General features: G+C 33.4%; 2 protein-coding genes across 4 annotated transcripts in view; both read left to right on the forward strand.

Annotated features, from left to right (window-relative positions):
• Positions 1–2,032: 2,032 nt before the first annotated feature.
• On the forward strand, positions 2,033–6,560 carry LOC124363054 (GSK3-beta interaction protein). 3 transcript variants are annotated; one of them, XM_046818129.1, is made up of 2 exons: positions 2,033–2,162; positions 5,342–6,560. In XM_046818129.1, the coding sequence occupies exon 2, from the start codon at positions 5,348–5,350 to the stop codon at positions 5,705–5,707; it is 360 nt and encodes a 119-aa protein (XP_046674085.1). In that variant the 5' UTR covers positions 2,033–2,162; positions 5,342–5,347; the 3' UTR covers positions 5,708–6,560. The 3 variants fall into 3 exon arrangements, with proteins under 3 accessions (XP_046674085.1, XP_046674086.1, XP_046674087.1); XM_046818130.1 differs by having other exon boundaries at positions 2,090–2,219; XM_046818131.1 differs by lacking the exon at positions 2,033–2,162 and adding an exon at positions 4,689–4,982.
• A 3,196-nt stretch (positions 6,561–9,756) lies between these two features.
• Positions 9,757–12,799, forward strand: part of LOC124363950 — a 39,086-nt gene continuing 36,043 nt past the window's right edge. Inside the window, exon 1 of the mRNA XM_046819221.1 lies at positions 9,757–9,969. Within this exon, the coding sequence (XP_046675177.1) occupies positions 9,757–9,969 (213 nt within the window). The remainder of the gene's footprint in view (positions 9,970–12,799) is intronic.

Consider the following 12,799-nt stretch of genomic DNA (forward strand, 5'->3'; position numbering starts at 1 on the left):
AAAAAAAAATTGAATTAACTTACCTCACACCAAAAACATCCATTCTGGCACGCAAAAGGAACTTCAGTAGATATGAGTTCCCTGTAACAGTGCTCACAGACAACGCAACCAACTTTTCAGCGCGGGAGTTCAAACAATTTGCTTAAGATTGAGAGCTTGAACACATCACAAACAGACCAAACTATCCGTAAAGCAACGGAAAGGCTAAGGTGTATGTGAGACTGGCAAATAATAATATAAAGAAGGCAACAGAAGAAAACATTAACTTCTTCAAAATGTTACTGCTGTAAAAAACCCACCCAACAAGACCAACTTCAACCCAGCACAAAGAATGATGTGTCCTTGATAAAGATGCCTATTACCAAACAACAGAGCAAATCAAGAAATTGTGAATCCAGCAGATGTTCAGGAAAGATTGGCTAAATACAGGACCCAACAGAAACATACAACAAGAATGTGGTTTAAACAGGAGACCTTGCTGTTAGTAAAGAGGTTTGGTACAAGAAGAGGTTTGAAGATGACTTATTGAAAAGGGGTAAATTGATAAAAAGTCGAGGCATGAGACCCCGTGTTCCAGAACCAGCTATGTCAACTGAAGCCAGATTATATGACAGTAGTCAGTGAGTTAGTACCACAGACTGCCGAATCAAGTGGAAAGTTCACTTCTAGCAAAGTTTCTTCGCCGATAAATGCAAACGAAGACATCAAATCGGAAAGACCAGCAGTTGCTGTTTCCAGACGACTTGATAACCATATAATATATAGGGTGAACCAACCGTCTCAACAAACAATGACAATCTGTTTGTGTAAAATTATTTACAAGACTTTACATAAATAAAAACACATAACCTTTAGACCCATAAGTTAGTTACCACTTAGTTACCTTAGTCACCTTCAGATAACTAGATAAACAGACTGAACTGTTCAAGATTAGTTGAGCCTGATTCAACATTTGTTTATTTCATACTACATATGCAGAAATCCGTCTAATTACAAGTGTTATGATCACTTATCTAACATAGCAGAGTGAATCGACTTAAAATCTGTTACCTAATTTAAAATTATTCTCAAGATTTTATATAGTACATGGAGCTGCTAGTATAGGTCATAAGATTTCACACATAAAAACTGCAATCAACAATAATAAATAAATATTAAATATTTATAAAAAACTTATAAAAGTATCAAAATATATAATAATTACAATAATATTTCATAACTCTGGCAGTACATCGTCCGTATCTACAGTGTTGATTCACGCGACTTTAGCTGATGAAAATGTTCATAAGTTTGAAATTTAATTTTCATACAAAATCGAAGGAAACACTGATCACAGTATAAGTTACATTACATTTCCAAATTACTCATGCAAATTTTGAGTAAAATCTTTTAGTGATACATTAATTTATACCAGAAAATATCAATACTGCAACGAACTTATGGTTGAGTTATAGCTGAAAGAGTCCTGAAGTTTTTTCTTCCTCTCTTTTAAGCCTCAGCGTTAGCTATGCCGGCTTCGATGTACAGTTTTATTAGCATAGTACAATAATTATCGTGCCTATACATGATAGGACCTCCCTGGTATTTGAACCCGTGATTTCTCAATTAGAGAGACTACATTCATTAGTCTACGGAGGAGGACTAAAACAATTTTTTAATATTTCTGACTGTTAGTTTTAAGTGTGTATATCTAGAAAAAATATAGTTCGTGGGATAATTATCATTTCCATATTTTAACCCTTTTAATACCCTCATATTTTGACCTCCGACAAAAGTTACGTGGCTTACGATAATTTCTTTCTCAGGGAAAATTTCACTATCCAGTTGAAGAAAAACCAGGTTGTGTGTCATACAATGCAAATTGGCTCTCTGCTCCTAGATTATTATATTTGAGACTAGCTATAGTAGGGATAAATAATTCCTAGCCAGAGCAGTTAATTAATTGATCATCCACAATAATCACTGTTTAGTATAATTAATTGTTATTACAATTAATTATGAAACGTTACAGGGTAGTATGTAACATTGCTGGTTAATCAATCTATGGGCAACACCATATGATTTCCAGATGGTGATTGTTTACAATCACTGGCCGTGCAGACGACAACCTGAGTTGTTTTTGTTTTGTTAATATAATTGTCAGTCATATATTAATAGACATCGTGAGTATCTCTTTATCTATTTCTTTTATAAACGTTCGTGGTATAGTAATATAATATGTGAGTATATTTAGTCTATTTTGAATTAAATGCTAACTAACTAACTGGTTACACCATTCATGGGTTTCACCACATTTGTTAGGGATCTTTTGATATTAGACGTGACTAGACTACAACAATTTTGAAAAGTTGCTGAATTTGACAAATTTTGAATAGCCTAGCAGCAAATTTGTAACCAGATAAAAAGGGTTGCTTAGAATTACTTGTAATTAGGTTTAGAAGATACATAAACCACGCAAATATAATTTAGCATGAACTAACATTAAAATGTGTGACTAATCTTGTATCTACAATAGGTCTACATTTCAAATTAAAATATATACTCCTAGATACACTATAATTTTAACTTTAATATATTTATTGGCTACATATAATATGCGGCCACCACCACAATCGAATCATCGATATTCATGATTATCTAAACTACTGAAACCATAATGGTAAACCGAATTAAGTTGAAGGTATAGTTCAAAAATGCTGAGCAATATAGCACCACCTGAGATTAGACGCAAAGAGGCTCTTCTGAGAGAGTTCAATAAGATCGTGTCCAATCCCGAATTGCCCGTTACGCGCGACCTTCCTCAGCAAGATAGCCGGCTCAAATCACGCAAGCCATCACTACGAACAGCATCCCAGTTGATAGAGGAGAACTTTACGCCTAATGCTAACTGGGCGTCATCCTGGGAATCATTCGATGGACGGAACAAGTTCTTGATATCCGATCCTACGAAAGCAGCGGGTGGCTTGGAAATTCCTCGAAAGGAATGGGTTTTATTGAATCGTTTTCGAACTGGGGTTGGGAGAAGCAATCACTGGAAATTCAAGTGGGGTATTACTGACGACCAGACGTGTGATTGTGGCGCAAACTCTCAGACAATTGAGCACATTGTAAACGACTGCCCTTTGCGATTGTTTTCTGGTGGTCTGGCTGGTCTGAGTGGTTTAGAGGATGGGTCTCTAAACTGGCTCAGTAATTTGGATTTAGCTTTGTGACGGGAGATTTTAATATTATTTTTAATTTATGACTCAAGAACTTTGTTCTTACGTACTTTTTAATAATTGTAATTTTTAATTTATTTATTTATGGATAGCTGCCTTTGTCCCCCATACGATATATATATATATAGTTCAAAATCAAATTACAGTATAATTCAGCTGTTTTTCTTAAATATATAAAAAAAGCAATAATTTAATTATGAATAACAAACTATCTAGGCTATGTGACTTAATAATAGTAACAAACATAACAGTGAAATATTTTAGTTACTTTTTTACTATTTTGAAGAATAAACATGTCTGATAGCTTGTGACACAAATAATACATGTACATCACCACTGTACTTGCAGCCATTACTCAAACACAATACAAATAATTTTACTTTGTTTGAATTAATTTGGAACAATATTGTTATTCAATTACATTAAAAAGAGTTGGCCATAATAAATTGTAAGTAACTATAATAAGAATGTGTTTTGTTATTTGAATAGCTTAGGTATTTCTAATTGATAATTTGGTATCCTAGTTTGATTGTGGTGGTAGCCGCTTACTATATTACAGCCTATTTTATTTTATTTTTTCATACAATTTATCTATACATAACATACAACACTATTCTTTGGTAATAGCAAAACCTCCAAATGTAATATTAGAAAAGATATGAAATGGGGAGATTTTAATAAGTGGCCTACACTCCTTATTCGATTGCTATTATCAAACAATTCGATATAGGGTAAACTTTAACAAGTGGCCTACACTCATTATTCGATTGCTATTATCGAATGGTTCAGTTGTTTTTATCCTAGGGATAATTCGATATTACAATCTATTTAACTTATCATATGATTACAACTTATTGGTTATAGTAATTTTAATGTAAACAATAAACAACAAGTAACTAATATTTTAAGACTTTGAAATGGCGATGAATATGAGGAAAATATGCTCACAAGTGACGAGATTTGTTTAAATGGCTTTAACATTTTGGTTTGGCTCCTGGTAACACATGGGGATTCCTCCATTTCATTAAAGCAGTTACTTATTGATATCAAGCTGGGCAAGTTACAAATATTGCAAGGTTTCTTTGATATTTAAGTCTAGGCCATAGTTGGTTTTGTTGTTTTAGAATGTTATTGTAAAATTTGTGTATTTAAAATTTTTAATGTACGAGATTCTTCTTGTTACGGTAATTTATTATAACTCTTATTTTGTACAATTTTTACATAGGCTACATCTCAGTTGGTTAATGTATCAAATTGTTCGATAATAGCAATCGAGTAACGAGTGTAGGCCGCTTATTTTAGTCTCCCCTCAATGTATTATCCAACTTCGATATGTAAAAATCGTACACAATTAGAGTTATAATAAATTACCATAACAAGAAGAATCTCGTACATTACAATTTTAGCAATAAAACTTGGTACATGATTACTGCATCTGTAAATCTACTTTTTGAAGTAACTACCATTTTTTTTCTCATGTCAGGGGAATGAACCGGAAGAAGTCAGAAGGAAATCTTAAATGAGAGTATAGGTCAAGTAGTACATCAAATTAAAGGTCTTTATTAGAAAAGTACAATATTGCAAATCCGTATCTTTTACACTGTATTTTCTTTGCTAATTGTTGTTTCTTGACCATTGTGGGAGATGGCATGTCTCCAAACATCTATATGTGACACTCTTCTCGAGTTGCCTTGTCATAAAATGGTATCTGCACTTATCACCAGTGACTATTTTTGAATAATCTGATGAACACTATTGAAGGAGGTACGTGTGAGAGGTCGTACCTGCTTCCTGGGCACAAGATGGTCGGGTGAAAGCAATTTTGTCATGTTTACTTTTCATTATTTTTTATTTTCCTTCTAAAGGAAATCTTAAAAAAATCGTGTAATTAGTTTGACTAACTTTCTCTCACAATATATTACTTTAACTTACCTACAAATAAAAACTGTCAATAAACAGTACCGTATATTACAAGTACTGTACGATTTGCCGAAAATTTAGTCTATGTAGGAGGTTGCAAAGTGCCACATGTACCTTTTTAAGCATGTAAATAAAAAATTTGTCTGTACTTAAACATAAATGTGTTACCTGCGAAAATGTATTAACACCTGATCTTGTGACAGTGAAAAATGGAAGAGGACCAAGATTGGGATGCTGAAGCTGTTGCCGTTATTAAAGACATCAAACCTCACGTCAAAGACATCCGAGTGTCTTCAGTGGTTCCAGCCAGCAAAGGGATCTGCTTGAACATCACAACGTTGGAAGGCCAGGACTTGTGTGTGTTACTGGGCCCTTCTGGGTTTTCCTTGGTTGGAAAGGTCCATGATAATGTTTCCTTAGATCAAACTAACCAAGTGTTCTACGAGACCCCATATGCTTTTCTAAGTTCTGTCAGTCCGAGTTATAATCAGTCTTTTGGAAATTTGCTTATCAAGAAACTTAATGAACTAAAAGAAGCTAGCTTGAATGAATGTGATGAACATGAATAAAATCTCCAGAGACTATTACTGTGATTTATTAATTGTAACAAACAACTGCCTATCGATTTTAAGCAATATTTTTGAATAATTTTAAATGTATAAATTAGTTTTGAATTTGTTTTCCTGTGTTCCTTAACTAAGAGTTTATCACCCAAAGTATATAACAGGTCATGTTTCGTGTGTTCTGTAGGGTAACTATGTGCTAAACATAATAAGGTCTTTTTCGCTGCTTCCCGAGTAGCAGGAAATTCAGGATAATTAGTAACAGATTGTGCTCTTCTCCTGGTGAGATTATGAAGCAGAAACTGAAGGATCGAGGGCGGTCTTTAGCTCATCCTTTGTCATTTTTCACAAGAACAGAGAATAGGGTCTAGCCCACATAGGTTGATGTTGGTAAATGGGCAATGAATTCCCATGTTTAGGCGTACCAAATTTTCTTTCAGACTATAGGAGCTTAATTTACTCCAAATCATCATCATTCACAGTAAGCTAAACCATTCATTCATCCACATCTAAGCAGTCAGACATTCACTGAATTGCCCGGACATTTGATTTAGTTTTAGCTGTACCCCGTGTAAGTTTTATTGAACAGATATAAACCAACTAGAAGTGGACAGTCATATGGGGGTACTGCTCTGAAAATAACATGTGTTAATGTTAAGTAGATTAACAGTTCTCTAGATACATTTCTGTGATTTGGGAACTTAGTGGGCTGTGAATGACCTACTAATATTTAATGTAGAATCTTGGAGCATTGGAAAAAAGGTTTATTGTACTATCACTAGTATAAACGAATACAACATTTTCCAATATAATTTTTTTTTATTTTGTGCAAGGCCTTTCTGAATCAAAGATTCCATCATCAGGCACTTCACAAATTATCAAATGTTTTCATTTTTTAATTTACATTGTTTACAAAATGTAAACATTTGATAATTTGTGAAGTGCCTGATGATGGAATCTTTGATTCAGAAAGGTCTTGCAGAAAATAAAAAAATATATTGGAAAATGTTGTATTCCTTTATACTAGTGATAGTACAATATACTAATATTTAGTTTATTTTTCTTCACACAGATCAAGGATTTCATATTTGTTTAAAAAAACAACTGGTGTGTTAAAACATTTGTTTCTGTAAAGGGAGAAAATATTTTGTTTTTTTACATTAATGAATAAATTTAGTTCAATCTTACAAAGACAACTATTTATGGTCCTTTATTAATATAATATTTGTTAAATGTCATTAGTATTAATCATTTATACATTTAAATTATTATGACACAGGAAAAGTTAGTTTAGTTAGTTCTTTTAACAGTGTATTGACTATATGTATCATAAGGTTAAAAAAGAAAACTACTTGCAGTGGAACCAGATTCCTGAAAATGTACCTGAATTCATTACTCGATAGATAACTATAATGCATTCAAAAAGAAACAAACAATATTTAATTTTATTAATGGAATAAAATTTTAGATAGATAAATAGTTTTAAATAGGTTAGATATTGATTTAAGTTGTATTTAAAAGTGTTGACATTATTTATGCACCATGATTGTTCATAGTACAAATAAATATTTTCAATTGATTCGTTTTGTTTCATTGAACCTTTTGTTGAATCTTTAACTAATATAATCACTTAATAATCTAGTGTTGGCAAATGTTTTACTTATTTTTAAAATTATTAGTATTTCGGAGAAAAACTACTATTTATTATAGTTGTGTCAAAGATTTTTAAGGGTCTCCTGATATCACGTAGGTATTTTCATCAAATATTTTTCTGTTAGTATAACATTTAAATAAATATACATGATTTTATTGAAACCTATAGGCACTTTTTCTCAAATTTTGCATAATGTTTCACATGAAAATTCTCATAGACCATCTTTCATGTAAAACAAATTGTAAATATTATTACTTAAAAAACCATGTTTTTGTGAAATAATCAAAATTTTTTCCAAAAACATATTTCCCTGAAAAAATGGAATTTTGCCTCATAAATATCTGAAGTTTGTGTTTTAATAATGGGTGATTCAAAAAGAGCGGCGCTTTTGAAAAGACCGGTAAATTTTATTTTATGGGTTGGCAGCAATGTTTGACCTTGATTCCGATTGTTGACGCATCTGATATTTCTCTCATTAGTGTATTCTGTGTCTAAACCATGGGGAAGTTTACTTGTGCGCAACGAGTGTTAATAGTGAAAACGTTTTATCAGAGTGGAGAGAGTTATGCGGCTACTGTTAGGCGACTTCGAGGTACTCTAGGTCGTAATAAAACACCGAATGAATCAAAAGTTCGCAGAATCATGAAAAAGTTTCAAGAAACGGGTTCAACAGTCGACCTCAAAAGTTCTGGACGTCATCGCTGTGCCCGAACTGAACAGAACATTGAGGTGGTTCGTGACAGAGTGGCTGTTAGCCCAGCGAAATCAATACGTTGCCGTTCTCAACAATTGGGTTTAAGATGTTTTTCTGTACGGAGAATTTTTCGGTACGATCTCAAATATCACCCGTATAAAATTCAGCTGATGCAACAATTGAAAGTGGCAGATCTCCCGAAGAGACGACAGTTTGTTGATTGGGTATTGAGAAATTCGCAGGAGGAAGAAAACTTCGCAATGAATATCATCTTCAGTGATGAAGCGCACTTCCAATTGAATGGATTTGTTAATAAACAGAACTGCCGTATCTGGGGTTCAGAAAACCCTTGCATGATTAACGAAAGGGAAATGTATCCACAAAGAGTGACAGTTTGGTGCGGCTTTTGGTCGGGTGGCGTCATCGGCCCTTATTTTTTTGAAGATCAGGAAGGGCAAGCTGTGACAGTGAATGGAGACCGACACCGTACGATGATTAGGGAGTTTTTGTGGCCTCATTTGGATAACATAGGCATTAACCAGTTGTGGTTTCAGCAGGATGGTGCCACCTGCCACGCTGCCCGTGAAACAATTGTGTTGCTCCGTGACCGCTTTCAGCATCGCGTCATTTCTCGTAATTCCGACCATCAATGGCCACCAAGGTCGTGTGACTTAACACCTTGTGACTTTCATCTTTGGGGTTATCTAAAGCCATCAGTTTATGCCAATAAACCCAATTCTTCAATGAGTTGAAGGTGGAAATTCGACGGGTTGTCGGCCAAATTGAAGTGGAAACTTGTCGTGCAGCATGGCTAATTTCATGGACAGTGTTGTTGCGTGCCAGCGTAGCAGAAGAGGACAAATGCATGACATTATTTTTCATACATGAAATCGGAAGGTTATATGAACATATTTATGTATTTGATATCACATTTTCATTCAAATAAATCTCTTAATTTGATATATCAAAAACCGGCGCTCTTTTTGAATCACCCTTTACATAATGTAAAACATAGTTGCATAAATTATGGAGCACCCTTATACTATCAATAGGCCTTTCTAAAAGAAAGGTTTTGGGTGTTATGCAAAAATATTGACATTGTGATTAGAAATTCAACACATTACAACTGTTAAGCTTATTGAACTCCCCAAAACAGATTAAATGTGAATCTCTCTTGTATTCAAATTCTTTACAAAGTAGATTTTTAACTGAACTTTTGGAATCGAAATAGATACTGTTACAGAGCTAATAATGAATGGCTTTTAAATTTTATGATTAAAAAACTTTTGCAAAAATAACATTTTTCCAGGAAACATCAGCTATTGATTGGAGTAGACATCTGTTACTATACTTAGCAGAAAATCCAGTATTGAATAAATACCACTGTGATTGCTAGTTTACAGTAAGAATTAACCCTTTGGTGCTCCCTTAATACAATTGTCCTTAGAATACAGTGTTTTTAACATAAAGGACAAGAATTTATAGCTAGATTATTCATAGTCTTGACATAATTTCTTGTTATTATTGGTTATTAGCTAAAAGTTCCTCTAGTAGAAGTGTAACATCTAGGTGCCATCTGTAACGAGAGATAAAAAAAGACAGACTGCATTTTGAAGATTTTAGCCATAGTGCAAAATAAAGTTTTTGGATAATCCCTATTTACTCCAAACCTTAGGTTGTATAATGGGCTGAATTTTACGCAGAACAATGGCAAACACGAGCACTGTCAAGGTAGGGGCGAAGGTTCCAGTGGGTGTAGAAGGAGAAGGAGGGCCTGAATCTCACACTCCACCTTGGCCTGAGTGGAATGATGCCTTCATCAAAACTGTGTCTTGGGCTGGAACCAAACCTCCTAAAAAGTCCTTCAATGGATCATATTCAACTACCAGCCGTCGATCCCGACTTCGCAGCTTGGCAGAGGTTTGTTTGTAGGTTTCATATTCAAAGTTTAAAATATGCAGGTTGAATATCTTGCCACAGTAATATTAAAAAGCTGTACTAGCAGATATTGAAAAGTTCCATTGGTGTTCGCTATAAATTATCTTAATTTGCCATCTTTAAAATATGACACAATAGAATAATTTTTAGAAGAAAATTCATTTCTGTAAATATTTAAGTATCCAGAATATACTGTTAAAATTACTTTTTAGATGTTGATATCAATGTATAAGTTTGGAAGAACTGGTAAAGTATATTTTTATATACCTCTAGTAAAATATTTAACAGTTTCTATTTTGATGAGTAAGGTAGTAAAAGGTAAGCCATTATGCATGGTGTACAACCAGAAATAAACATTATTAATTAGTTTCATACAAAATTCAAAATTTAAGATTGTTTATTTTTCATCATAGGAGAGCAGATGGATAATTTAGATAACATAAAATATTGTCTCAAGATAAGATTAAATTCCAAATGTAACTCCTGAAATAAATAACTTCGTTTTTTTTTTAATAATTTATGAGATTTTTATATTTCTGAAAGAGTAGAATTAGATAGGTTGATTAGTTCTTGTTAATTTTGTTACACTGAAAAAGTTTAGTTAACACGTTCTTATTAAGTTAATTTTCTGAGCAGCCATTGTAGATAATTTTTTAACATTTAAAGAAAATGTACTATAAAGAAAATATGAGTTTTCTGGGTTGTCATATCAGAAATCCACTCACAGTATGTGAGGTTCATGTTAGGCTTCATGCCAACATACTTTATTGGAGTCTTTTCAATCTGCTCGGACTTGGATGACTTGTCCACCCTCGCCTAGTGACATGGATGATTTTGGTATTCTCTGTCATTAAAGTCTGACTGTACTCACCCATCCAGTCCAAAATTTCATCATGACATGAATGAGCAACCACTGCACATCATTGAGAGTCCTCGTGCCAATAACTGTGACAATCCAGATTTTTTCTGTCACTAGAGTCCGACTGTACTCACCTATCCTGGCCAAGATTTCATAATGAAACGATTGAACAAACCCTGCACTTTGTTAAGAGTTCTCTTGGCAGTAACTGTGATAATCAACTTCAAAGCTTCCCTCAGACCTTTCCATTGCATAGACTGCAAATATTTAACAGTAGTTATGCAGGCCCCTAATGCTTTGTTAAATACAACCACTTTTCTACTATTGGACCTAATACCTTGAGGCACCACATTCAGTGGAGTCCTGGTGTCGTGGCCATCCTTGTCTGTCACCTCTGCAGCACTTAACCTTAAGGGTCTCTGGAGAGGATTCAGGACTCTTGTACTGCTCTTTTTTCTGAGCAGTAGGGGACATTTTCTGGATAACCACTTTTAATTCCTGTTTTGATGCCCCATTAAAGTGCTCTCCTCTCAAAGGTTCCATAAAGAGTTTATCACAAATTACATTTACCAATATTTACATTTTATTTTAATTTGACTTTGTAGTGGGGTACTTTCTCACAGTTAAAACTAATCTTCAGTAGTGCGTGAGGAGAATGTTGCCTGATTAAATTTTTTAATAAAAGAGATATGTGGCATTTGGAATACCCAAATGGAGAGCAAAGAAGGATGTGTAAATGATGAGTGACCTATGGAGTTTTCAACTCTACTGGCTGTCTGTAAATAATGGTGAAACTACCCTCACAATTTACTGTCATCCTAGAAAGATAGACTGCCTTCCTTTTTCTATTCTCAATTATTTTTAGTGATGCTGCATGGCTGGCAAGTTGTACAGTGTTAAAGGTTTTTTACATGCACACTTGTATACCAATTGAATTCTTATTAACTAATTTAATGCATTTTAGATGATATGCAAATTATGATATTTCATTGTATTGAATAGTACACACACTCTTTTATGGTATAGTAATTAGAAACTAAATTGACATCACTAAATAGCATTGTATTAATACCTTTATTCAGTTCTTGATTTCTAGTTCTAGAGGTGACAGAATGACCTGACTTTATTGATGAAATAATGAATTATTTTACCATTTCCTAAATCATCACACCTCTTCCAACTCCAACCAAGGAAGGCAGGAGGAGACAGTGTTTGCTAATTTTGGGTACCATCTCCAGTAAATTATTCCCTAAGTTTTTAAAATCAATTAAACCTTTTCCCAATTTAATGTACACAGTAACATAGTTGTTTCGTTGTTTTCTTTTTTGTAAGGATCAAACCTCTCTGTGGTATAGAAGATACAAGTGGTGAGACAGACTGTATTTGCCAACATCCCCCATTTTGAACACTTAATCGTAAGGAAGAATACTTTGACTTTATATAAATTTCAACTAAAATTGTCTACAAGATGATTTTAACAATTATGTTTATAATTTACTTTCAGACCATGCATGCTTATAATATTTTGTTAGGCAACACAATCAACCACTCCTGAAAACTCTTACTGTACGGAAATTTAATCAAACACATTTCAGGATTCATAAAGTTTTAATCCTTTTATAGTGCAACTCAAATTTTAAATTAAACATTAAAACTTTTTTTCAGTTTCTGTAATGTTTCCATCTAATAAATTCTCCATCTTGTTTACTAACTGTACTCATTAAAAAACAAATTTGACAAAGAACCAGTGTAGCCTAAGTCTTTGGTTGTAAATGAAAATTTGAGTAACAAAACCTTTTAAATAGCAACTTACTGTTAATCAATTAATTCACAAGAATTTAACTTATTTTTAATTTTGTATGAGTAAGATTTTCTATTTACTATTTCACACAGGCGTAAGACAGGGGGATGGATTGTCCCCATTGCTATTTAATTTAGCTTTAGAGGAAGCAT

Source organism: Homalodisca vitripennis, chromosome 5, assembly GCF_021130785.1.
Source record: "Homalodisca vitripennis isolate AUS2020 chromosome 5, UT_GWSS_2.1, whole genome shotgun sequence".
NCBI classification, from domain to species: domain Eukaryota; kingdom Metazoa; phylum Arthropoda; class Insecta; order Hemiptera; family Cicadellidae; genus Homalodisca; species Homalodisca vitripennis.

Bases quoted from the DNA above. Each gene is read 5' to 3' on its own strand.
- LOC124363054 (XM_046818129.1), top strand. From the start codon at position 5,348: ATGGAAGAGGACCAAGATTGGGATGCTGAAGCTGTTGCCGTTATTAAA.